This window comes from Oreochromis niloticus, linkage group LG6 (assembly GCF_001858045.2).
Source record: "Oreochromis niloticus isolate F11D_XX linkage group LG6, O_niloticus_UMD_NMBU, whole genome shotgun sequence".
Lineage (NCBI taxonomy): Eukaryota > Metazoa > Chordata > Actinopteri > Cichliformes > Cichlidae > Oreochromis > Oreochromis niloticus.
The window spans coordinates 4,584,518-4,611,543 of record NC_031971.2 but is presented as its reverse complement, the minus strand read 5'-3'; the positions used below and the strand labels follow the sequence as shown (position 1 = coordinate 4,611,543).

Here is a 27,026-nt window from a genome sequence, read left to right as displayed (position 1 = left end):
GCTGTGATTCGCATCTTCCCTGCTGTGGATTTCTGGAAACCGCGCTTAAAGCAAGCACAGGACTTCTTCCTTAAAGTGTGCCTTCCTGAACTTGTTGGGAAATACTTCTCGAAACAACGTGCTGCTCTAAGTAGCCTGTAATGTTTCATGTTGTGGTTCAAGATAGATGACAGCTGTGATGTAAATAGTTTGCATTTCATTTTTATGTTATTGCTAAGTACTTGTGAATAGATCAATAATAAAAAAGCAAAGAAATATACTATTCTATTTTCTTTTATTAAAACAACTTCACACAAAATACAACTATTTACAATGTACTGTACATTCAAAACAACAGCTTTAACAATACTCAACAGGAGCAAGTGTCATTTGGCCCTGGTTTGACAACAACACTGGGGCACATATTAACAAAAACACAGCAAACCTTTACGATCTTATCAAGAAGTGTTGTGTCTTCACCCTCACATGATAAGAGTAATCGGATTGGCATTGTAGTGTGTAACATTTTGAATTTGTTGCGCAAACTACCTATTACTCGCTCAACATGAATTCTCAGGTGGGCAATTGCTCTCGTTTGTTCAACGTCCCTTGCATCAAGTTGACAGTAGCCTTTTGTGAAAGCCGGAATCTTGACCTCCGCACACATCATTCCTACAGCATCTCTGATGTCAAAGCCTCTGTCAGCCAATACTACGTCCCCTGGTAACAGCTTTTGAAGAATGCCACATCTCTCTGTGATGTGTTTATCTGATGCACGACCGCCCCATCCCCTGGAAATGAAAGAAATAGCTCCATGGGGTGTAATCCCGATGAGGTATTTTATGGTGTGTGTACCCTTGTAATGAGAGTATGTTTGTGCGCGTGCCTTTAAATTAGATGGTCTTTCTGTTCGAATCTCAAAACAGTCAACAATGATGGATACTCGTTTTCCAAAAGCTTCAGTAAACTGTGGAGGCATTGTGGCCTGCAGACAGTGCCTCTCAGGCCAGTGCACCAGTGCTCCTACGCGGGCATACAAAACATCAATGGTATCGGCGAAGACAGAAGACAGTGTTTTGTGGGACACATCGAAGAGATGACAAAGATGCTGGACTGGAAGATCAAGTCTCAGACGCATTAGTGTGAGTAAGAGCATTTGGAAACCTGTCAGTTTCTTCGATATTGGCAGGAAATCTTTCACAGTGCTGAAGAGGGACATTAACACAGCATAGCAATGTAGTCCTGTGTAATATCTTACTTTTTCGGTATCATCCTTTAAGAAAGTTTCATTCAGCTCTGTCTTTTGCAACTGTGCTCGAAGCAGTCTGTTCTCCTCCAACAGCCGGTTTATTTCTGCTCTGCCCTGTTCACTGCACACACAATCCTTCATCTGCCCTTGACCTTCCGTGACGCTCTCACTCCCATCACCACTGTCCACATTTGCAGCTGGTACGTCAACCTCCACTTGTCCAACACAACTGCTGTCCACTGCCTCCATGACATGGTGATTTTGTTGCTGTTCTTTTGTCAGACCTTCATCGATCATCAAGCCTGTAAGATAAAATTAGTGCATAGACATAAGGTTAATGTACACCAATATTCCAATGACAGGTGTGTGATTCATCCTTAACTTAGGTGCGGATTAGTGTACCATAAGAGCAATTTAGTATGTTTTTAGAGGGGAGGGGAGGGGGGGTGTTTACCTGCAATGGGTGCTCTTTTTCGCTTCCTTTGCATACGCCTTGCGTGCCGGTCCGAGTCTGATACAGATATGTCGTCGTGCCCCATGTGCAGTGTTGGTGCCCAGTCTGGATTTGTAACATCCATTTCATATGCTGGTTTGCCTGCAATAATGCCAAATCAAAAGCTACTCAGTCAACATGACGTGGTTCAGCAGCATCACACATTAGCATGTTTTATCTCATTATCTATGACCTCAGCGCATTGAAAAAACACTAAAAGCCTTTTAAGAGTGATATGAATTAATTTAGAACTCACCGGAGAGAAAATGCCGCGAGCAAACCAACAAAAAGCTGGGGATTGCACGGAACTCGATATCGGATACATGGGATCCCTCACGTTGCCGCCAGGATGGAAAACGATGAAAAGAGAGCCCATTATCCAGTTTCTTGCCTTCACGATCGTGAGACCTAATGTTGCAACCGACTACACAACACGTACGAACCATAGCTGAAGCTGTATCCTTTGTCTGACCTACTGTCATGGCGGCGGGGGGCGTGGCCCGCCTCCCGTGACATCACGCTCCAAAGCCCTATTGGACAGACCCACATGCTTCATTGCCTGGGGGATGTTTCATGATTGTTTAATTGTTTTGTATTAGTTGGTTATATGGCAGCCATTTTGTTTTCCCCCGTGTGTGTCATTTGGTTTAGCTAAACCAGTATTTAAGTTCCCCGTGTGTCATTTCAGCAGGTCAGTTTATCATATGTTTGTTTGAGGTTTTGTTAATTATTATTTTGAGTTTAGTCTATTGAGTTGACAGTCCACTCACAAACTAATACTCATATGAAACTCTACAGATTTATTGCACATAAAAGTAAATCCTTACACAAAGAAACATTATCTTACCATCCAGCTGTGACCCAGACTCTGAAACACAGAAAACAAACAATTTTAAAACAAAAAATCTCCATTCATTGTTCTGAGGTTAGTTCACTGTCTGTAATAATAGTGGGAACATTGACAGTCTCTGGTTGGCTATAAGCATCCAGCAGGGGCTCTAGCAGTGAGTAAGTCCCTGAAACCCCAAATGTTAAAACTTTACGGGGGGCTGACTGAAAGTTGGATAGCAACACAGCTGGCTGTAGCTGCTTACCGTCTGCTCGGCTTCACCTCAGTTGAGTCAGAGTCCCCGAACTGGACCTCTGGGCTGTTGGAGCATTTTAATGACATCATGTGATCAATAACATGGCTGCTGTGAGGTGACTGTACTAACCTCCAAAAAGTCTGGGCTCCAGTTCTGATGGGGGAAATTCTAGGATTTTGATTGGGTGTTACTGAGCACTAATTAGAAGGTGTGTGTCTGTGTGATGCTTCCATACAGTCTATGGTAACTGTGCTGTTTTTCCAGAAAAATACTTGCAATTTAAAATCCTGATTATGTTTTGTATATGCTGCCCCCTGCCCCTGGACAGATTTGTAGCTTACCTTTGAAGGCAGCTAGACCTACGGTGTAAGCTGTGCCCTTCCTTATGCTTGTGCCGTGGACACATTTGTCTGTAAGTTGTTCATTTACTGACTGTATTTCCAAGTGTTTGTTAGTTTGTTAGCCTTTTAATTTGGCTAATTTAAGGCTATAATAAGGCTACAACAGTGGTTAAACTCCAGTTGTCGGCTGCATCTTTGTAGGTAGTTTTGTGTGTGTGTGTGTGTGTGTCAGTACAGTGTTCAGGAGTCTGACCGCTTGGGGGAAGAAACTGTTCCACAGTCTGGCAGTGAGGGCCCAGATGCTCTGGTACCTCTTCCCAGAAGGCAGCAGGGTGAAGAGTGTGTGTGAGGGGTGTGTGGGGTCCTCCACGATGCTGGTGGCTTTGCGGATCCAGTGTCTTCATCTGTGTCCCAGTCGTGTCTCTCACTGCCTCTGTTCCCTCTATCAGTCAGTCCGTGTCTTAATGTCTCATGTTTCCTGTTTTATTTTGATAGTCCCTCATCCTGTGTTCAGTGCATGGTTTTGCTTCCTCCCTGCCTCATTAGGTTAGATCTGTTTCAGGTGTGTTTCCCAGTCCCTCTTTGCTCTGTGTTCTCTGCTTGTTTAGTTCAGTTTTTTGCATCACTGAACTTCAACAATAAAGCTGCCTTTTCTAGTTTTGTCTATGAGGCTGCATTTTGTGTCCTCTAGTCCTGCCCACTTTACACAGTACATGACATATGTAAGACTCAGGCCACTCCCCAAGCATCCGATTGGCTTCATGCTTCATCATGACAATGACCCCAAACACACTGTCAGAGCAATAAAAGCATACCTAGATATACAGCAGAACCATAGCAGTCATGGATTGGCCTCTCCAGAACCTGGACCTCAGTATCATTGAAGCAGTGTTGGATCATCTTGACAAAAGGCAGCCAAGATCCAAAGAGGAGCTCCGAGGAGTCCTTCAAGTAGTCTGGAGAACGGTTTCTGAAGAAAGCTGCCTCGGAGAGTTCAGTTGTCAGGACACACACACTCTGGTTTTACCCTCTATACTACATTTCAATAAGTTGCTGTACCTATTTTCCATTTTCCTGGCACAACATAAACAGTTTAGTACAGTGCTGTCCGTTTTACTCTTTGACATGTTCCATCCATCCATCCATCCTCATCCGCTTTATCCGAGGTCGGGTCGCGGGGGCAGCAGCCTAAGCAGAGAAGCCCAGACCTCCCTCTCCCCAGCCACCTCCTCCAGCTCATCCGGGGGAACACCAAGGCGTTCCCAGGCCAGCCGAGAGATATAATCTCTCCAGCGCGTCCTGGGTCTTTGACATGTTATTTGTAGTAATTGTAGCATGTCCTCGTATTTCTGCTGGTGCCTTGCTTTAGGTCTTGGTCCCTCTGTTTCCCTGTCTTGCACATTCATGTCTTCGTTTGTCTCCTCCTAAGTTGGAAGAATTAGCTTTGTGCTAACTTCTTCTTCTTAGCTTTTCCCTCTGTTGTGATTGTCTGATTGTTTAGCTGCTGGAGCCATGCCCCCAGTTTACTGTAGGTCACTGCCCCAAGTACTCTGATTACCACTGTTGCTTTCACCCTCCAAATCTTCTGAAACTCTCTCACAGACCTTTGACCTTCTTCAGCTGCTCGTGTTCCTATCTCTTGGTATAGCTACACCTTCCTCTGTTTGTCCACCACTACGTCCGGTTGGTTAGACACCACAGGATCTTAGCTCAGTCACTCTGCACCACCCTAGGGGGCGTCTCCCATTTTGACCTCATGTCTTCCAGTCCGTACTCAGCACAGAGGTTTCTGAATACTATGAAAGCTATGTGGTTATGACGTTTCATGTATGACCTGCCTGTTAGCATCTTACACCCAGCTGGATCCTAGATTCCGTCCATGTGCTTAAAGCTTGTTCAGGTGCTGCTATCAGTGCTTCTGTGTATTTTTTAGTCCAGCTCTATCTAAACCTGTCCTCACACAAACACCAGTGTTGGGACTAACGCGTTTTTAAGTAACGTGTTACAGTAACTACGTTATTATTGTGGTAACGAGCACGGTAACTAGTTATTATGCCAAAAACAGGAACGCGTTAATGGTTACTGGGATTTAGATAGGCTCGTTATTTGTTACTTCGTGTGGTGGCTATCTCGGAGCTTCCACAGATTCAGTAACATTAGCAAGTGGTGGAGGCCAGCAGGTGGATGAAGGAAAAGGGAGGCAGGAGGAGGAGAGACCCGAGGCGGCCGCCGGTCCGCGTGTCAGGTGAGCTGAACTTCAGGTAAGGAGTTATGACCTGCAGTCTATCTGGGTCAGATATAAACCAAGTTTAGGTGGAGTTTATTTTCGTTGTGCTGACTTTTTACAGTCAGTTACAATAACTCGTACTGCGTGCTAGCTAGCATGACGGAGTTTCTATACAGCTGGGTGGGTGCTGTGATGTTACTGATAGTGAACTTTATTTTGTTCTTAAGGTTAGTTAGTAGAGTTGCCAACCGTCCTGTAAAAAGACGGAATCGTCCCGTATTCCCCGTACTCAGCTCAATACAACGCAGTTTGTCCCGGACTTCAGCTAGAATGAAAAAGACACAAAGCTGGAGTTACTGTCTTTATGCTGTCAGCTGCCTCTTCTTCTCCCCCTCCCTCTCCTGTTGCTACTTCAATCATGAAACTGATCAATGATCAGCTGATCGGCTTTTCTCTCTTGTTTATCGCCCACTTTGCGCCAGAAAGAGGAAACCAGCGGATGTCGCGTTAAACAACAGCAGCACGTTTAAGCTTGATCAGTTGTTGTTAGAATTTATTTAATATTAATTTCTAGTATCAGCTGATGTTTGCTGGAGCCACAGCTGTAAAGCTGCTGGTCATGATATCAGTTTGGATATGTGGTGAGAGGGAAACATGCAGATGAAACCAGGAGATGTCCTTACTGAATCATCAGAGCTGAACAGGTGATGGAGAAACAGGTTTACCTTTTAGGTGACATGAATGAGTTGAAGGGAAGTTATGAACTGTTTCTGAGAGACAAATAACACCAGGATCCTTTTCTGTGTAGCTGACAGCTGGTAACTGTGCAGGGGCGGGTCTAGCAAAGTTTTGCCAGGGGTCCAGGTAGGGCATTAACAGGGAAAGGGGGGGACAAGGAAATACTTTTCTTTCTTATTTCATTTAAAATATCAAGCTTTTAATGAATAATTAAGGCAGAATTTCCAAGTTCTGAGTACAATCGAAAGCACCACGACTGCAGTTTTCGTGTTGGATGTAAAAAGCGCACGTGAAGCTGTGACGTAGGCTAGAATCATGGCGGCAGTCGACGATGGTCCAGGCGTGGGATTTCTCTCGTGGAAATGTGCACATTATTTTTTCCTTTCTGTTGGTAGGTGGCACAGTGCACTTGTGGCAAGTAAGCAAGCTAGAAGACCGGCAATCTTGCTGGGTATCCAGTTACGGAAGCAACACGTTAACAAGAGAATTCTGAGTAAAACCAAACTTACTTTCTCTAGTAACTAGTTACTTTGAAAGTAGCGAGTAACTTGAAGTAACTGAGTTACTTTTGATAGCAGTAACTAGTAATGTAACTAAGTTACTCATTTAAAGTAACTTACCCAACACTGACAAACACACACACAAACTTTGTACTGTAGCATCTTAGTGATGGTCAAGCAGAAGGCCGACAGTAATTTGAGATGCAATGACCTGAAAGACACTGTGATCTTTTTCTAATTCAACCTTTATTTCAGGTGTGTCGAAACCTTCCTTTCACTTCTTCTGCTGTGGAGCATGGGAGCAGCGGAGGAAACAGCAATAATAACAAAGTACAGAGTAAACACAGTTGATGCAATGTTGTTGTTTTAAAGAGATGGGGTGGCATCTGCAGAAAACCTGTTCATAAATATTCATCCCACATCAGCATGTTTGTTTCCTGCTGCACTGATTTGAAAAGAACAGAAGGAGCAATTACAATCTCAGTCTTTATTTTAAACCAGCTTTTAGTCTGTTGTGAGAAAAACTACAAATTGAAATGAGAAAAAAAAGATTCTGTGCCAAACAACAAAACCTCCAACAGCTTCACACTTCTGAGAAAATCAGTTATACCATGAAAAACACAACAACTTAAATACAAAACTCCCTTAAATCAGCTTTTAGTGTGAATCTTAATGATTTATTTCTCTACAAAATGACTTGATGTCAGAACATTAGGGCTACTTTCTAACTCTCCCTGTCTGTTCAGTAATGATATTCCTCCTAATGAAGGCTGCATGTGTTACATAATGACAGCTAAGTTCAAGACTTCATGGCATTGCTGGACAAAAAGGCAGACCCTCGTTCAAATCTGTGTTTACATCAAACTGAAACGCTCCGTGTGATGTGCGTTCAGTCCAACGACGCAGACATGGCTTCTGTGAGGAGGAAGGGAGGACCGAACTGAAAGAAACACATGATGTGCTGACTTTGAATCCCTGACATCCAGAACCGAATCAATCACACACAAAGCAGGGAAAGGGCGTCAGGCCACTGGCAGCACAACCGTGCTGAACACCAGTATTTGTAAACTGACAAACTCATTCTGCCCTCAGTCTGTCTGAGAAGAGCCAGCGAACGCCACGTCAACTTTAAGACAGTCAGCAGTGTCAGCATCGATGAACAGAAAAGACAGCAGAGGACAGTCGGCCATCAGAATCAAGGTCTTAAATGCTAGAAGGGTTAGCCTCTGATAAATCTGTGCATCCTCATCAGATTCGTCCCACTTTCACTTCCGGCTGCAGGGAGACGGCGCGCGTCTGCAGGATCAACTTTAAAACTCAAAGCCAGAAGTGTGTGACGTGCACTCACATGCATTTAAAACGCTAGCCATCCTCACGGCTCGGATTAGGCTCACGTGAGGACGTCCAAACAACAGTGCAGCTTCAAGACTATGAAAGCAGCCGGCTGGTGGACTCTGCTGTTCCAGAGGCAGACGGACAGAGCACACATTATTACTATGTGAACAGCAGTGTGGATGGAGAGCCTGTGTGTGTTTCTAATCCACTCGTTTCCTCATAAAAGCGCTGTGTGAAGCATCGTGGCATCGACACAGCAGGGACCCGGGAATGTCAGGAGAAATATGGAAAACACCAACACACACTGTAAACTACACACATGCACCAAACCTCAAACACTAACATTTCTCTCTATTTCCATGTACATGAAAGAAAAAATCATATCCAAGTTCACACAAACCAACAGCACTCTTTGGAAGAATGTAAAGAAACCACCGATGAGCTGTGACGTGTCTGTGGGTGTGACGTGGCGACACAGCAGGAACGTGGAAGTGTGAACTCAAAGCAGATCAGCTGCACACAGCACCGTTATCAGTGAGGCTGTCACATACACACACTTTCTCTGATTGTCTGAGGGTCACATGTTTCCTTCGTCACATCCATCACCTTTGCTCGTGCCTCGTTTCCCCACGCCCCACCCTTACACCTATCACACCTCTTCTCCCTTCTTTCACCGTGTTTGTGCGTCCCCGGCAGCCCACCCACATCCCCCTGTCACTCCCAGAAGATGTTGGTGATGTCAGAGTCCAGACTGAAGATCCAGATCACCAGCGGCGCAGAGATCAGTACAAAGGACCAGGACACGCCCTTAAGCGACTGATGGAGCCTCGTCACCACAGCACCAACTGACCCCACGTTGGCCCTCGCCCTCTGCTGCTCCTCTTCTTCTTCTAAAGTCTTTGGGACATGTGGATTTCAACAGAGAAGCGTTAGAAAAGAGATGATTTGTGTTATGGTGAGACAACCTGCTGACATCACTTGTTCTGACCTGGATGTGGCTTCCTGGCTCGATATAGTTGCGGGCCAGTAACTTGAGGGCCTCGTCCATCAAGATGACAGGAAGGGACAGCTTCAAAACCACCACCCACTGGGTCCAGGACAGTGGGCGTATCTGAAATATCACCTGGAGACAGAAGCATCGGTGGTTCAGCTCGATCTGCTCTCCTGCAGTCATAGAGAAGGACTGAACGTCCAGGACTGTCCTCTGACACGGTGCTTACCGGCAGGGGGTCCACATATAAAATGAGGAAGTGCAGGGCCATGGACAGGCAGATGGCCCCCACCAACCAGGGGTTTGACCACGGGGGCATCTTTAGCAGGGACTGGTTCTCGGAGAGACTGGACAGTCCAAAAAAAGCTAATTACTTTCCTCTGCTGTCGTCACCTCTCACCTGACTGTCTTTTCTTACCTGTTCAAGGCGTTGCACATCTCTATGGTGACCAGCACAGACAGAGCCATAGTCATAGGATAAGGAGACTCAAAGACCGAACACTGCACTCCAGCAAACTCAGCGTGGCCTTCGCTGCACTGCAGATAATGGGACTGTGGTGGGAAAAAGCCAAAACAGCATTACTACACCCTGCAGAGGGCGTACGGCTCACGAGGTGGAGCAGGTCCTCTGCTAAGGTTGGTAGTTGGATCCCTTCACTCTGTGTGCCAAATGGGCAAGATACTGAACCCCAGGTTACTCTCTGCTGCATTCACTGGTGTGTGAACGCACAGAAACGAGGGAGTCAGAGTGCTTCATGAGGACATTTACGCTGTATCACAGATCATCTGATGTGATGAAGGGCTGTGGTCAAACCCTTACAATGAGCGCTCTGTACATAGAGCTCACCTTTGACCTTTTGAAGCATCAACAAACAGTCAGTTCAGTTTTATTCATACAGCACCAAATCACAATAACATGATACTGTAAGGCAGAAAAACAAAGCCTGTGATTGGAGCTTCTCCATAAAAGCACCAAAACCTGTCTCCTCAGGTTTCCCATTGTGCTCACGTTAGAAATAAGGTGCTCTTTAATATTTGGGAAGATGTAAGATGCTTACCAGCTGATAGAAGCTCAGTTTGGGTCCATCGTGGGCTGCCATGAACCACCAGGCAGCAGCTCCCACTGTGGCAGCTCCCACATAACCTGTGGACAAACACAAGCAACTGCGGTGCACTTTCAAAGCATTTAAACACGTAGAACACAGGAATCCTGTGCTGTGCATGTAATTTAGCTTTATCCTGGTTCAAACGTGAAAGGGACGATGCTCCCAGTATGGCGGGAGGTGAGCGACTCACATCCGATGATGAGGTAGCGGCAGAACAACCAGCTGGAGATGAGCGGCTCCTTCGGGGAGCGAGGAGGACGGGACATGATGTCCAGGTCTGGAGGGTTGAAGCCCAGAGCAGTTGCTGGGAATCCGTCAGTGACCAGGTTGACCCACAGCAGCTGGACGGGGATCAGAGCTTCAGGCATGCCCAGTGCTGCTGTTAGGAAAATACTGCGGACAGACGGAGAGGAGGGATCAGAGAGAACGCGTCTGGTTTATCACAAGCACAGGTGATAACGCCGCTTCTTCCTACTAACCAGACCACCTCTCCTATGTTGGAGGATATCAGGTATCGGATGAACTGCTTCATGTTGTTGTAGATGGCTCTGCCCTCCTCCACGGCAGCTACGATAGTGGAGAAGTTATCGTCAGCTAGGATCATCTCGGAGGCAGACTTGGCCACCGCTGTACCGCTGCCCATGGCGATGCCGATCTCTGCCTTCTTCAGCGCCGGCGCGTCATTCACCCCGTCACCTGTCTAAACCGTTGAGAACCATTAAGTGACAACAGGAGACAGCCGGAGCAGGTGATGAGCACACGCTCCCTCTCTCACCATGGCCGTTATGTCGTTCAGGCTCTGCAGGTACTCCACGATCCGACTCTTGTGAGCTGGTTCCACCCGGGCGAAGCAACGGGCCGTCTGGCAGGCCTGACGCTGCAGGTGGGGGGGAGCTCGTCAAACTCCCGCCCCGTTAGACCCCCGATGACCCCCGCGCCCTCCTGCTCTTCCTCCTGCTCTGTGATGATGCCCACTCGCCTGCAGATGGAGAGCGCTGTTCCTTTGTTGTCCCCTGCAGAAGAAGAAGAGCAACGAGTTGTCAGAGTCAAGCTTTGTCTCGTTTAGGTTGTTGCTGTGTTGCTCTCCTACACATGCTTTCAACATCAAACCGGCATAGGCTCAGTGACTCCGTGTAAGGTCACGGGCCGCATCAAGTTCATCTGATGTGCGTCCTCAACAATGAGCATCATCAGTGAGAAACAAATAGCCGACATTTCTACATGACTGATCCACGCTAACAGTGGAGACCATTATAGTGCTGCCTGTATTTACATATAGGCACAGAGAGAAAGACGGAAGAACAAGTGATACTTAGAGGTGTGAGTGAGTACCTGTGATCATGATGACTCGTATTCCAGCCTGCCGACACATTCGCACCGCGTTAAGCACTTCTTTTCTCGGGGGATCCAACATCCCCACACAGCCCACAAAAGTCAGGTCCGACTGGGAAGAACAGACGACAGAAACCTTTACGTGTCTGTCTCCTCTACAGCGTGATAATCCCTTGATCTGACCACGCGTGTAATCTAACAAGGCCCAGCTCTCACCTCGTAGTCAGCAAAGGCCGCCGAGTTCTCCAGGTTGAGGCGGTGGATGTCAGGAGGTGCGTCCCTCGTCGCCATGGCGAGACATCGCAGCGTGTCTCGGCCCGTCGCCCACTCCCGTACGACGGACAGGAGCTGCTCTCGAACCACCGGGCTCAAAGGCACGCGAGCAGAGCCGCTGACTCTGACGTAGCTGCAGCGTTCCAGGACGCTCTCCGGAGCTCCCTGAGTACAAGGATTAGAGCGCTCAGTATCAGCTGTTCCTTCATAAAAGTGGAGAACCAGGTGTGTGCACCGACCTTGACAAACATCTTGGCTCCTGTAGCAGATCTGGTGAGTTTGTTGGATGAACAGAACACAGACATGGACTTCCTGTCTCTGGAAAACTCCAAAGTCAGCTCTTTCTTCATAAGCTGCTTAATCACCTGAAAACAAACACGTGCACATGTTTAGTAAGACTCCGCCCCACTGTCATCAGCACAGCGATGTTAAGAACAAACGTTTCTCTTTTCTTTCAGGTCTCTACAGTTTTTTCTTTGCTGTTTGTGGCGTTCTTCAGCAGACCACCTTCACATTACACGATTCCCTGTTTGCTTACTGGGTAATGATGTGTAAGACAGAAGGGAGAGCATGAAAACAGACCCCACGTCCTGCTTAAAGGGCTTCAGACTGGGGCAGAGTTTCTGTTTCCATGTCAGCCTTCAGCCGTGCACTCACAGAGCAGCAGGCGGTGGCTCGCTCAGCAGGGCTCAGTCCTCTCAGATCAGTCTCAAACACGTTCATTTTCTCCACCAGACAGCAGAGGGCAGTCTCTGTTGCCTCCCCGACCTTCTCATACGCACCCTTGGCCTGGATTACACACAAAGAGACAGGATGCTGTTTCTGCCTTGTTTACTGGCCAGTTTAGAGCAGCACGTGTGAAAACAAGTCTGATTCCAGCCCCACTCGGGCCAGAACCATATACGGTCATCTGTGACGGTCTGTTTGCGTTTCTTACCTCATTGTAGTCCAGCGATGAGTCATTACACAGCGCACAGATGGTGGCCATCTCCACCAAGCCTTCATACCGACTGCACTTCACTGCTGAGCCATCCTTATAACTGGAGCGACGAGAAACAAAGACAGGAATGTTTTTAAACTACAGTAAAAAGAAGAGATGTTTACATCAGCGCTGTAACTGCAATAAGTTAATCAATCGATTCGCACTACAACCTGGTTTGCCTCTTACTTGTAGTTATTTATATTTAATTTAATAACTGTACAGTACTCTGTTTATAGTAACCATTGTCCTTAATGTAAATATTTAAGAAAAATTGTGTATGTTTCTGTCCTGTGTCCTGTTTGTTTGTATATGTGTCTTTTTGGCTGCTGTTACAACCAAATTTCCCCTTGTGGGACAATTAAAGGATTATTCTATTCTATTCTATTCTATTCTATTCTATTCTTCTAAGAGATCAATGATTTCAAGGTGTGAGCTTTTACACTCCATGAATCGTCACAGTTAAGTAGTAAAGGTTAAAGACACTCACACGTCCCCTTCAGGGGCATAAGTAGATCCAGTCACTGTGAACTCGCTCAGGCTGCAGCGCTCCCCTGACACACTGTCTACTACAAACATCTACACACATGCAGGCACACACAGACACACATTACAGGAGCTCATTAGTCCAGGTTAGAACATGTTATTTGACCTCATCAGTGACAAATGCTCCACGTTTTTCTTCCTTGTACTAAAATCTGCAGCAGGTGTCGAGGCCTCACTGTGCTACAGCAGCAGATGCTAGTCCACTGATTTGATGGACAACATAATGGATTATATCATCAGAGTGAAAGCATTAAAAAGCAGAGGTCAGTAAGGCCACAGCACATAAGTTCTGAAGAGACACCTGCTGGGTCTCACGTCAGTCACTCAGCTGGACTGCTCAACCATTTTTGTGGTGCTGGTCCCTCACATATCACATGCATGAGACTGGAGCGCAAACTAGACTCCAACCAAGCCAACAGGGAAACAACCGGAGAAGTCCAGGCAGCAGCGGGACTGTGACCGACGAGGCCATCGGTTTGCATCCAGGAGCCACATGAGGACAGTGTTCAGAGACAAAGCAGTCTGAGACACATTCATCGAGTGTTAGTGCAAAATTACAAGCTGTTAATTTGTAAAAAAGTAAGAACGTACGAGATACAGCAGGCAGAGGTGTACAACAGTTTAGGTACTGGGTCCCTCTCACATCTTACCCTGCAGACTGACATCTGGTTAGTGGTTAGTGTTCCTGTTTTGTCCGAGCAGATCACAGAAGTGCAACCCAGCGTCTCCACTGATGGTAAGCTGCGGACTATGGCATTCTTTCGAGCCATTCTTCTGGTTCCCAGTGCGAGGCAGGTGGTAATGACTGCTGGAAGGCCTGGAAGGGAACGAAACAAGCAGAGGAAAGAACTCTGTCCACCTTCGTATCCTAGCGAGACGTTTACAGTTTCGTGTCTAAGACCACTGAGCTGATGCTGCGTGCCTCGCTTAAACAGAGATGGCTGGTCAGTTTGTCAGCACAGATCTGGCCATCCAAGCAATTTAACACCCCTATATGAGATCAGACATCAGTGCGTGACGATTAACTGCAATGTAACAGGCCTGACCTTCTGGTATGGCAGCTACAGCCAGGGCCACAGCAATCTTAAAATAGTACACAGCCCCTCTCAGCCAGCTGCCTCCATGGACCGGGTCATTAAAGTGTCCCACGTTGATGGCCCACACAGCCACACAGATCACACTGATGACCTGCAGATTAAACCAAAACAGAGTTATTTGGACTCCTGTTGTTACTTAAAGACTAAACAGCACACAGAAGGACAGCTCGATCCTCGCCTTGGACAGCTGCTCTCCAAACTGGTCCAGTTTTTGTTGCAGCGGGGTCCTCTCGGGGTCAGTGGAGGCCATCTCATCACGGATTTTCCCAATCTCCGTCTGCACCCCTGTTGCCACTACAACGCCGATGGCTCGGCCAGCTGCAATATTGGTACCCTGGCAGAAGTTCAGTTTGTCAGTACAAAGATGAGCAGAGCAGCAGAGCCGAGCTCACACTCATGCTGCTAAATAAAACATCAGTGGCTGCTGTTCTTTGACCACAGACCACCTGGTGACTCAGCAGCCTTTGAGGCACACACACACATGCACACACACGCACGCACGCACACACACACGCACACACACACGCACGCACACACACACCCTCACACACACACACACACACACACACACACGCACGCACGCACACACACACATGCACACAAACACACACACACATGCGCACACGCGCACACATCCTCACACACACACGCACACACACACACACACACACACACACGCACACACATGCACACACACACACACACACAGCTTACCCACAGATGCTTTGTCCTTCATCTGAGCCCAACACAGTCTGCTTGAAGTGCATACTACAGGGTGTTCTGATTTAAAGCACTGTTTAATGCCATTTTATCTTCTTAGTAAAAACATAAATAAACCAGTAAAATAAAGTAACAGGTGGATGTTAGATGTTTACTGTTCTCTGCAAACAGAGTCAGTTCTTTCGTTTTTTATCCCTCCAGTCTGGCTGTGGGTTTTAAGAAAGCCTCCAGCTTTGTGATGTATTGAGCATTTGCATCTGTGCTAGGTGATGCACAGCGTGCTGGAGCGTGGTGTGCAGGCATGGTTACGCCTGGCACACTTTGGCCTGGATGAAGTAGTTTCAGGCTGTTATGATTGCTAGCCATCACCACGTATGCAACTCTGAAGAAATTCCCAGGAAGAGACTTGCAGCAATGTAGCGCCCCGACACCATAAAACTGAAGCAACTACCAATAGGATCATGCTGGCTGACATATAAGAGGGTAGTAAACAGATTAGGTTACCAACACCAGCAACTCTTATCTAAAAGCAAAGTCCACGGAGTAAATCACTTCATGTGAATGCTTCCTCAATAGCAGCTGCCTCCATCAAATTAATGAGTTAACTAACAAATGTATGAGACATAAAAATGGCCTCATTTTACACCATGTTGTTCCAAACGAGAGGGACTAGTTGTAGCGGTTTGGCACTGAAGTGGGTATTTATGGTAGCGTTGCTATCAGAACGGGAACAGGAATATCACAGTCCAATAACATTAATATTGCCAACATTATCCCTTAAATGATGGTTCCATAGTCGGTGGTCAGGTGCGCTGCTTATCTTCTACTGTATGTTGTCTGAATTGTACAACATGTCAAAGCGAATTCATAAAAACCAAAAGGACAAACATGGGTGTGGCCTATGAGAGACTCACAGAGAACAGCATGTTCTTCTTGTCCTGGTTGACAGCTCTGGGATCTGGTACAGGGTCGGTGTGTTTGAGCACTGAGACAGACTCCCCGGTCAGAATGGACTGGTCCACCCTGAGTGTGGTGGAACGGATGGATGTTAGCCTGATGTCAGCCGGCACCTTATCTCCAACTGGAGATAAAACAAAGCAGGTACAGAGTACAGAAAACATACGGTTATCCAGCGTGCTCATACAGTGTAGTGGCTAACACCGTTCAAGACTGGCCATGCTAACCATGCCACATATTCTTCTACTGCCAGGCCAGGATCATGAGAGAGCATCTAGTTCCTCATCCTGTGCTCATTACTATGTCTTCATTTTTTACACAATTAGAAAACATTTAAATAGGACAAAGTAGAAACAAACTTTCCTCAGGTTACCTGCAGATTGGCCCCCCACCTGCTCCTGGGTCAAACAGTTCCTCACCCACCGGCCTGCGACTGTCCACCCACCCACCCAATGTCATCATCTTTATTTAGAAAGCAAGTTAAAACAACCACAGCTGACGCTAAGTGCTGTACATAATAAGAAATAATAAAATGATATAAGATATAAGCAAAAGTAAAATAGGTTAGTTAATAACCCATTTAGTCTCAAGAAAAACTAAGTCTCACTGAGGCCAAAGAATAAAAATGGGTTTGAAGAAGTGTTTTAAAAGTGGACACTGGACAAGCCACGATAGAAAAGGCCCTGTCCTCTCCAAGCCTCCTCCTGGGTCTCAGTACTTCCAGGAGCAGCTGGTCAGCTGACCTAAGAGGCCAACACAATGTGTAGGGATGAAGAAGTCAAGTATGCTGATGACACCACCGCGGTTGGGCCCATCTCTGATGGAGATGAGAGTGTCCTGAGTCATCACTCAGGACACTCACACATGGACTCAGACCAGGGCTCTGCACTGTTTACAACCACTTTGTTCTCCATTGTGAGCCTTTCTCGTTTTACTCCTGCAAAGCTGGTGTGGAGCACCCATAATTTCGTTGTACATGTACAATAGTCGCTTCGCCCGCTCCCCTAACATCATCTCAGAGTCGCTCCCGTTTATACCCACCATTAAGGCGCAGGAGGCTGCTGCAGTATTCACCTGATTGATAGGTGGCACCACTCAGACATTACTACCATGTGGGTCCTGATACAGGAGGGGAGTCAAAACCAGAAGCAGAGACTTTGTGGAAAAAACAACAACTTTGCAACAAAACACTCCACAAAGTCTCCTGTTTTCAAACATCTGTGTATCTGCATGTCCCCGAGCTTCTGCACTGGAATATCATTAACATGGACTAACACGAGGTTACACAACAGGGCTACACCCAGGACACAGGGCACACGGCAAGCATAAAAACACCCCTAATACAGAGGAACCAACAATGAGATGACCCCTATGAGCAAGAACTTGGCAACACCGGGAAGGAAAAACTCCCTTTCAACAGGAACTCTGGCAGAACCAGGACCAGGAAGGGGGCCAGGGTGAGTGGAGGAAGACAGGACACAGACACACTGTGGAAGAGAGCCGATGGAGAGGCTGCTTTATACACATATTAGATATTTGTGTCATCTTTAAATGTGTCATTAATAATATTAATGATCAGGAGACATGTCACAGGAGCTGTCACAGGCAAATAAAGATGAGAAGCACCTCGACCACCTCGCCCTGTTCAGCTAGGACGCTTGTAAGACAAATGTTCATTTGCACCTGTGTGTTGTTATTGTGGTCAACCATTGGAGTAACTTTGCATGATTCACAGTCGGGCAGCTTGCCTGGGGTGTACGCTGCTCCAGGCTTTCTTAAACATGCAGCATTTCCTCAAACAGCTGCTGTAGAAACACTAACTGGATCAAACAGAGTGGCATTTCAGGGGAAATGAGGGCTATAGTAAACTGTATGGAACAAAAGCCAAATCAGGCTTGTGTGTACCAGAAGATGGGACCAGTGCTCTTAGCTTTTTTGTGTATCTTTGTCAAACAAATGTTTGAATTCTTCCCCCCGATGTTCCAAAAGGAAGTCATGAGACAACCAAATACGTCTGCAGCACACAGCTGAGGACAAAGTATGCATGAGGAAGGTTAGCATTCCTGCTGCTGGAAGAGCTCAGCTGCTCAAAGCTGTTCCCACATTTATATATGAAGGAGTGAGCAGAGAGACCCCTGCTCGTTTCATCATCGTTTCATTAAGCAGGGTAGATACTTCTGATAACATCCACTCAGATATAACTCAGCCACAGTTTCCTCAATGGGTGTATTCAGTGCTGACGTTACTAAACAAAAACTCGTATTTACTGAATATTTGTTAGATTTCATGATGAACTTTGACCAAGTGTTGAATCGTCTAATATTAGTCATTATGTTTGAAGATGAGTCGACAGCAGCGTCACACAGTTCAGTAAGAAGAACAAAAGAAGCCACACAAATCCCAGAGCACAGCTGGGTCCTTTCCAGTAAACTCAGTTCCCATGGTCTGGAAGACAAATACGTTTACTACAGTCAAAGAGGCACTAGATCACACACACACACACACACACACACACACACACACACACATAACCCTGTTTCTTCTCTCTGAGCAGCCTGAAATATCAGTGAGTATCTGGAGGATTCAACAGTGTTCTTATTGGGTCAAACTACAGTTCTGTGTGTGTGTGTGTGTGTGTGTGTATGCAACCCAGTATCATGGCAAAACGTGTAACAGACATGGCGGTCCACTGTGTCCATTTCACGCTTTGCCTCTGCATAGGCTGCAGCTCCAGCGGGGGAGATGATACATTTAATGATGCTGTCGTGTTTGAGCAGAGAGCAGCAGTGTGAAGGTGTCATCAAACCACGGCCTTCGCTGTTCTCTGTGTTACATTATTTGAAGCCTGTTGTCTTCGACGTTCATTCCAATCACATATTTTCCATGAAGGGTTTCCATGACGATAGCAGCTAAAGGACAGGGCAGAGGTGGCAGGCATGCCTTTGGAGATGTTTGCCAGAATGTTTAAATAAAGATCCTGCAATGTTATTTCAACAATGTCAAAACAATCATGCAGTGGAAATGCACTGAGCTTAAACACAGAAGTCCTTCCATCCTCGCTGCAATGCTGCACACGACTGCACTGCAAACACGTACACAGTCTGGGCCACTTTAGCTTTTAACAATATTAAACCTGAGACAAACAGAAGGAAACGTGTGTCTGAAGGAAACCACTTTATAAATGTGTGTAAGGCTGCCAACAGGGCACGTCCACCTTCAGGCTTCACTCTTTTATGACGCTTTCACTTCCCCAGTCCTACAGATCCATTCTGATGTAGTTGCAGTAAAGCTTTGAGGCTGCAGTATGATGCATGGTAGCCAGTGCTCTCTAACATGTCTTTATAGGCTCAGATACACGACAGCGAGCGAGATGCACCAACTCATGAAGGTGAGCAAAAAGCTCTCATGTGCTATTTAACGGCAGCTAAGAACATTAGCATGCACTCATTTTGGCTCACAGGAAGTGCTGAACATTTGACGTTCCCACACAGGGGAACAGAGGAGCGGTCGTGTGCAGTGCCTGCTGCAGGCAGACAGACCCCAGGATCAACGGACCAGAGAACAACGTTGAGGCTCAGACCCAGAGTTAAGAGTCTTGGTGTATTCTTGATTCCTTTTTGTTTTTTGACCGTGTCTCTTGGTTGTCTTTGCTTTAGTAAATACTCTTTGTAGGGTTGTTTTAGTTTGGTCCCCTGTGTTTAGAGGAGTCTCGTCTTTGTGGTTTCCTTATTACGTTTTTTATTATTCTTTATGGTGAGGTTGGAGTTCTCGTAGTCTTGTGTGTTGTCTGAATCCTCGCTGCTGTTCCTCGGGGGATTTGGGGTTTCAGACTTTTCTATTTTCTGTATTATGAGCATTAAAAGCTTGTTTGGCTTATGTCTGTCTCCTGCATCCTGCATTTGGCTCATTTAAGATGAATTTACCATCCACACAGCAGAACCTGACACAACTTTGACTGATGCATCTTTGAATCTCATGATTTCATTTACCTGCCACTTCCACAATATCTCCAGGAACAATGTCTCGGGCTCTGACTCTCTGGACGCTCTTCTTGTCCTGTCGGTACACTTTGCCCATCTCTGGCTCGTACTCCTTCAGAGCTTCAATGGCGTTCTCTGCATTACGCTCCTGCAGGACACAGTGGCACGTCAACTTTCAACATAGCTCATGTATGTTGGTATGTGGGCATCAAACATGACAGGAGATGACACACACACACACACACACACACACAGAGGCCAAATCCACGAAACAGAAACCCAAAACGTGAATAGGTCTTTGGTACTCTGTTGGTCTGTCATTTCCTGTTGACCTACAAATACAGCAGAAAATGAAACCATTCAAAGTAAGTCCCAGGTATCAGTGACGGGAACCACCAACCTTTTATGAAATGATTAATCAACAAACTTTTAATTGTGCTAATAAACTCCTAAAAGAGTGCTCAGATGTCTCTGTTACAAACACACATCCAACCTGTACACGCATACTGCCCTGCTGTTACCATTATCATGGTGTCTTAACTAAAAATGAATTCGATCGATAAATATTAATTCGATCCATTAATTGAAGCCAAAAAGCCAAATTCAGTTCAACTAATTATCAACTAAAACTCCCCAGTTTGAGACTTTGGGGAGCCGTAAAGCCAGCAGGGCTTTACAGGGTGACAAACTGCTGCTGCTGGTCCCAACCCTGGATAAGTGGGGACGGTTACATCAGGAAGAGCATGTGGTGTCAAATCTGCCAAAGCAAACATGCAGATCCATCTGCTGCGGAGACCACTCGGGGAATAGAGGAGCGTCTGAAAGCAAAGGCACCTTAACTATCAACTCGTGGACAGCAACAGTGTAACTGCTTTGTAACAAATAACATCTTCGTTTTATACTTTTTAGTTCATTTTTCAAATGAGCAATAATCCACTACAGATGTTAGCAAGTGCACCAGCTCTTGCTCAGATCAGGAGATAGCACAGAGCGTGGCATTTACAGTTTGGAAAAAGCCATCACTCAAAGTGACACAAACACGTTTGTAGCTGGTTATGTGGTGGAGTAAATGAGGTCAGTGCGCAGCAGGCTACACATCGTTTATTTTTGGAAAGATTCAAGTGAGTCGCTTTTCTCAGGCTCAACATACAGTCACCTTTTAATGGCAGTAATCTTAACTGTAAGAAGTAACACAGTAACATCACCCAAAACTGGTGAGGAAGGAGGTGGAGGTGGTTCCCTAGTGTTAAAGTGTGCGACTCAGGGCCATTCAGCCCAGATATGCACATATACAAACGTCTGTAAGCAGCCACATTCTCTTAAATGGTAGAAATGAAAACATCATCAGCTGCCACTCCACCTACCTGAATACAGCTGGCAGCAGTCTGTTATATCATCCCAACATTGGATTCAGAGAATATAACATGATATTGTTGTCAGTATGACCTTATACTGATGAGACAATCACCTGTGCACACACACACGGGGTTTACCTGCCATACACCCACGATAGCATTTGCAATGAGGATGAGGAGTATGACGAAAGGTTCGACAAAGGCTGTGATCGTCCCTTCACCTTCTTCAAACCATGCCAGGGTCTGGTGGACAGAGAAACCACAGAGATAGGTGAGGGCCTACAGCACACTTCATTTATACTCTGTGTGTATAACAGATTATATGAATGAAGGAAAAGCAAAATTGTGACTCAAAAACCAAAAAAAACTTCAGACCAAAGCCAGTGTGCCTCTATGATTAACCTGATATATGCTGTATTATTCACACAAACAAATAATTCATGAGCACTTTAACTGTGGAACTGATTATGATGAACTTTGCGGTTTCCTTACAAATGAGATACATGCAGCCAGCAGCAGGATTCGAACCAGGAGATCCTCAAACTGCTCCAACACCAGCTCCCACAGGGACTTCCCTGCATGGACCAGTACAGAGAAGGAAGAGGCAGGCTGAGACTGAGAGGCACTGATAGAGTGAAAAAGCTGGTGTCAGAAAGAAAAAACAAAAAATACTGCAGAAGGAGATAACTCACCCTCTTCAGCTGGTAACTCTGGAAGTAAACAAGTAAAGAAAGCGGTCGGTCATTTGCAAAGGGAATAAGAAAGACAACAAAATGAATCAAATGGGTCATCTGCTGTACACTATCAGAAGACACAAAGGACCACAGCTACAGTGAATGACTGCAGAATTCATGACATTCAGCCAAGTCACGAAAAACCAAGCAGATAGGAAGGAAAACCAAGGACAGTGCTTCACAGTTCAAATGGAGAATGACCAAAACATCAAGAAACACATCCACGTTACCTCAGTGCGTGATGGTGTGTGTCCCTGATCTTTGGAAGGGTATTTTTGTAGAGCTGGGCGATAGAACGATAACGATATGTATTGCGAAATAACTTTTTCTCGATAGAAAAATTAAACTATTGCGATAGGCCTCATCTCTCTTGTCCTCTTAAAAGAAAAAAAAAGAACAGCCAATCCAAATTAAGTAGCGCAGAGCCGAACCAATCACAGCCGCAGAGTCACGTCACGTGACTTGTTACGTACAGCACAAGCGCCAAGGCGCACATGTGTATTTGTTTTTGCAGCCGTGCAGCCCGGGTAATGAAGGAAATGAGTTTGCCGACTAGAGAAAAATCAACCGAGAGCGTGAGCGAAGGTTACCGAAGAAAAAACCGATGATGGGTCCAATGCCGGAGAGCTTGTCGAACGGAAGGGCCACAGAAGTTCTGTAGTGTGAAGATATTTCGGCTATTTCAAGTCTGACAAAAAACAGAGTAGCGCGCACTGTAAATTGTGCCGAAAGCAAGTCTGGATATACAATAAAGCGGTGCATGCTCAATCTCTGACTGAAAGCGCTAATTTGTCATTCGGCTTTTGTCAGACTAAAGTAACTGTTAAAACTGTTTGAAAAGCTAAGCTATACAACAAGGAGAGATTGAGAATTTCCTTTTAGTGCTCAGTTTATTTGATATTGACAAAAGTTAGTCAATTTTGTCTGTTCTTCTGTAAAACGACCTAAGATTTATTTTTAGAATTAATATTTTGTTTCTAAGTGGAATTGACAATTTAGTCTGTTTTGTTTTTTCTGTTTTGAAACTTAAACGCTTTAGCGGCTGCCTTTTGTGTAGTTTGCAATATTTGCCTTTATTTATCTGAAACTGAAGTCTCATGTTCCTTAAGTACATCTGCCCTGTTGAACTTATTATGGGAAATAAATATTTAAATCAAAACAAGCTGCTGATTATTTCATATTTTACTTGTGAGCAACGGCACATTTAAATCTTACAAATATAGTTATTTGGCTTATATCGTGATATATATCGTTATCGCCTGAAATGAAAAAAACATATCGTGATATGAAAAAATCTTATATCGCCCAGCTCTATACTTTTGCAAACATGGCAAAGCTAAGAGAGTTTCAGTTACTCAGCTGTGCTAGAGACACTAGCTGCCTGTGCTAACAGCACCCTGCGCTGTCTGGTGACCACATGTACGACACTGCGACCTGAGCGAACTATAAGGATCCCTGCTTTAACCCCTGTCAAGTGCATAATCCTAGGTATGGTTGTGACTGCAGGACAAATGTATATTTATGAGCACAAAGTTTTTTTAATATTATTTACTGTACCTGTAAGATCACAGAGTCTGACATGTAAGAGAAACAATACGGCTCTCTGAAGTCTACATGGTACCAGCAAACTATGAAACACCAAAGGGCCAGTAATGATTTCTATATTTACCATTGGGTCCCCATCTCTCTCTGTTCTTCTTCAGCTGCTCACAGCTCAGACCTGTAGATTCATTTACACCAAAGAACCCCAAAACCTCCTCCACCGTCTTAGTATGAGCATTATCCATCACTGTGGTGAGAGAAGAACAGCCAATGTCAGTAATAAGAGTATCAAACATTTACCACCAATAGTCTCCTTGTATATAGTTGTGTAAAGAAAGTATTTGCCTCCTTTCTCATTTTTTTGCATATACAAAATACAGTTTGTTAGATTAGGATGTCTTTTATTAAAGGACAAACGCTATCCAAACCTACCTGCCCTGTGTGAAAAATAATTGCCCCTTAAAGCTAATAACTCTGTGCCACCCTTAGCAGCAGGAACTATAATCAAGCATTTGTAATAATTATCAATGAGTTTTTCACTTCACTGTGGAGGAACTGTGCCTCAAACCAGCATGAACGCCCTGTCTAAGGTCATGCCAAAGCATTGCAATTGAATTCAAGTCCAGAGCTTGACTAGCCCACTGTAAGCCAATCAGAGGTGGCCTTGCTGTTGCTGCATAGCCCAGGTGTGTTTGGGCTTCATGGCACAAACTGATGGATGGACATTCTCCCTCAGGATGTTCTGGTCATGGTCAGAAGTCAGCCAGGTCCTGAAGTAGCAAAGACGCCCCTGACCGTCACACTAGCACCACCATGTTTCACTGTTGCTACGATGATCTTTTTATGAAATGCTGTGTTAGCGTCACTAACGCAAAAGTTCATCTTTTGTCTCATCAGTCCACAGAACATTTTCCCAAATGTCTTGGGAATGAGGGAAATGTGAGATCACTGCCACTGCAGATCTCCCACAGATGCAACATTTGCTCAGTCTCTGTCTTATTGATGAATCATGAACCTTAACTGGGGCAAGTGAGGAAGCAGTATTTTACATGTTGTTCTTTGGTGAGCTTCTGGTTGAGTCGTCGATGTGCTATTAGAGTAACTGTGATGGGCCAGCCACTCCTTGGAAGATTCAGCACTGCTCCAGGCGTTCTTTGTCTGTGGATAATGGCTCTCACTGCGGTTCGCTGGAACCCCAAAGCACAAAAATGGCTTTCTAACCCTTTCCAGACTGATACATATAGATGACTGAGGCAAGAACTGGTTTTCATCTGTTCTTGACTCACTTGAACTATACATGAAAAAGACTTAGCATTTTTAATGTTTAAATTAAACCAGTAATATTATACAATTATAAATAAAGTTAATAGTTTGCCACCATTCATTTGCTTCATGATTTAGGTTCTAAAGTAACAAATGTCTAAAAATGAAGAGATTGCCTATTATGCCCATTGTAGTCCAACACATCATGTCAGAGACCAGGAAACAAAACATTTTCCACATTTGAAAGAAACTTGCTGGTTCAAAGTGTTTCTCAGCACTGCAATAAAAACTGTTCCAGCATCAGATGGCTGGGGAATCAGACGTACTGTACAGCCAAGCAACCAGGCTAACTGGAACCCGCAGAGACAGACAAGCCCATGAGATGGGAATTATGGTCATGGGACGCAAGCTGGCACTAAAAAGAAATATCACACTGGTTGCTGTTTTATTTCTGCTGTATGAGTCTGGTCTTCTGACAAACCCTGTGTGGATTTGGGCTTCCCAACTCCATTAACAAGTGTGACAATTTAAGGCTGAATTAGATGAAGATTGGAGGCCTTTTCCACACAGACCATCTAATGCACCAAGAAGGTTTTCAATCATTTAAAGGATGCCTGTTGTTCCCATCATCTCTGCCCACTCATCATCACCATGCTGTGTGCTGCCTGTGATAATCAGAAAACTATGAAGTGCAACATGGTAAAGCACATATGCGCAGCCTGTCACAAAGACTTTATTCTCAGGATATTATTAGTTGTAGACGCTACAGGCCAGGCTGTATGACACAGGCCCGTGTTAGATCATTAATTGTCTTCTGCTGCTCTATAATCACCTACTATCCGTCTGAAAATAATAAATATAATCCAATAATATTCCACACAGATTTCTACAACCAAACACTATAATAAAGACACTTCTGTCCATTTGGTCAATGTTAACATTTACATTTAGACCATTAGCATTCAATATTTTCCGATGAGCCTCGCCTAAATGCTGGGTTATATTGGAGATATAGCACTGATTTGTAATGGCAGCACAATTAACTGCTTATAACGCGAATATAGTATGAAATGACTCGTGAACAATCACTGCACACTGAAATCTGTCGAGCTATAGAGCAGCAGTTAGCCAGGGAGCGACAGAGTCGCGGCTAGCACGCTCGGCAGCTAGCGTCCGTTTGGACGGATAATCCCGCGGAGATGAACAGGTTGCTTACCAGAGCCGTCCGTGTGTCCGCTGCCCCGGGAGTATCACAGCACCATGCCTTCTGGCTTTACCTCCTTACGGCAATCAAACGAAGGTGGCAGGAATTAATTTTGAAACAGCCTCTTTCTTTTCTCTTATCTTATCTCAACAGTCTACAGAGTTACGTGACAGCCGCTCATGAGTGAAAAATCATCGTCAACAGATTTCCACTGCAACAGCATCCAGTCGTTTCCGAGCGGCTAAAGGTTGTATGTAAAACAAACACACCAATGAACCGAGACTTTTTAAAGGCTAATGTTTCTACAAATATGATTCAGGGTTAGTTTACCTATGCAGTACAGTAGTTATCCGTTCTCCTGTGTACAGGAGGACAGCGGCTCCGACAGCCAAACGGGCTACAGCATCCACTGTTATCAAGCTAGCCGCTCACTCACGAACTACATCATCCGGTAAAACCTTTCAAAGTAAAGACCTCTCCTAAAGAAATGACAGTCTGAGATAAAACATAAATGTATATTTTACAAGCTAATGTTTAAATTACACTTTCAGCGCTTCCCAAGTTATGCACAAACGATATCAACACCTTTAAGCCATTTAGTAAATAAAATTTCTCAAAGATCTGGATGTACGGGCTGAAGCTAATCCAATCATAGGCCCGGGAATAAGGTCGATGTAGTCATGTAGACGGTTATTGTCCCGCCCACCGAAAGATTTACAACCTGAATGCCCCGCCTCTGATGGCAGCCCGCAGCCCCTCCACCAATCAGCAGGTCGTGCGACTGCTGTCGCTCAGCTCTTCGAGTGACAGCCAATTAGCACCGAATGGGTGAGTAAACAACAAACCAATCGGGGGCACGGAAGGCGGACTAACAGAGTGCATTCATTAGCCCTACTCATCTCTCATCTTCTTCAGACCAGGCATTAAAAATCCAGCAGTTATAAAAACCCTGAAGCAAACAGGTGTCAGATTACAGAGCACATGGAAGAAGCCAAGGGAA

General features: G+C 45.3%; 2 protein-coding genes across 2 annotated transcripts; both read right to left on the bottom strand.

Annotated features, from left to right (window-relative positions):
• Window positions 1–292: 292 nt before the first annotated feature.
• Window positions 293–2,006, bottom strand: LOC106096647 (uncharacterized). The gene is made up of 3 exons (XM_019355288.2): window positions 1,978–2,006; window positions 1,683–1,823; window positions 293–1,530 (listed from the first exon to the last, which is right to left on the bottom strand). Exons 2-3 carry the CDS (start codon window positions 1,804–1,806, stop codon window positions 350–352), a joined length of 1,305 nt encoding a protein of 434 aa, XP_019210833.2. The 5' UTR covers window positions 1,807–1,823; window positions 1,978–2,006; the 3' UTR covers window positions 293–349.
• A 4,833-nt stretch (window positions 2,007–6,839) lies between these two features.
• Window positions 6,840–26,691, bottom strand: si:dkey-28b4.8 (sarcoplasmic/endoplasmic reticulum calcium ATPase 2). The gene is given in 25 exon segments (XM_005461325.4): window positions 6,840–8,844; window positions 8,936–9,070; window positions 9,168–9,285; window positions 9,357–9,490; window positions 9,997–10,082; window positions 10,235–10,437; window positions 10,524–10,744; window positions 10,820–10,926; window positions 10,929–11,057; window positions 11,377–11,488; window positions 11,593–11,814; window positions 11,889–12,014; window positions 12,307–12,438; window positions 12,587–12,689; window positions 13,119–13,207; window positions 13,825–13,991; window positions 14,221–14,362; window positions 14,450–14,605; window positions 15,906–16,072; window positions 19,938–20,076; window positions 21,422–21,526; window positions 21,776–21,858; window positions 21,976–21,993; window positions 23,687–23,806; window positions 26,357–26,691. Coding segments are annotated over 24 exon segments (3,195 nt in total). The 5' UTR covers window positions 23,805–23,806; window positions 26,357–26,691; the 3' UTR covers window positions 6,840–8,661.
• Window positions 26,692–27,026: the final 335 nt, after the last annotated feature.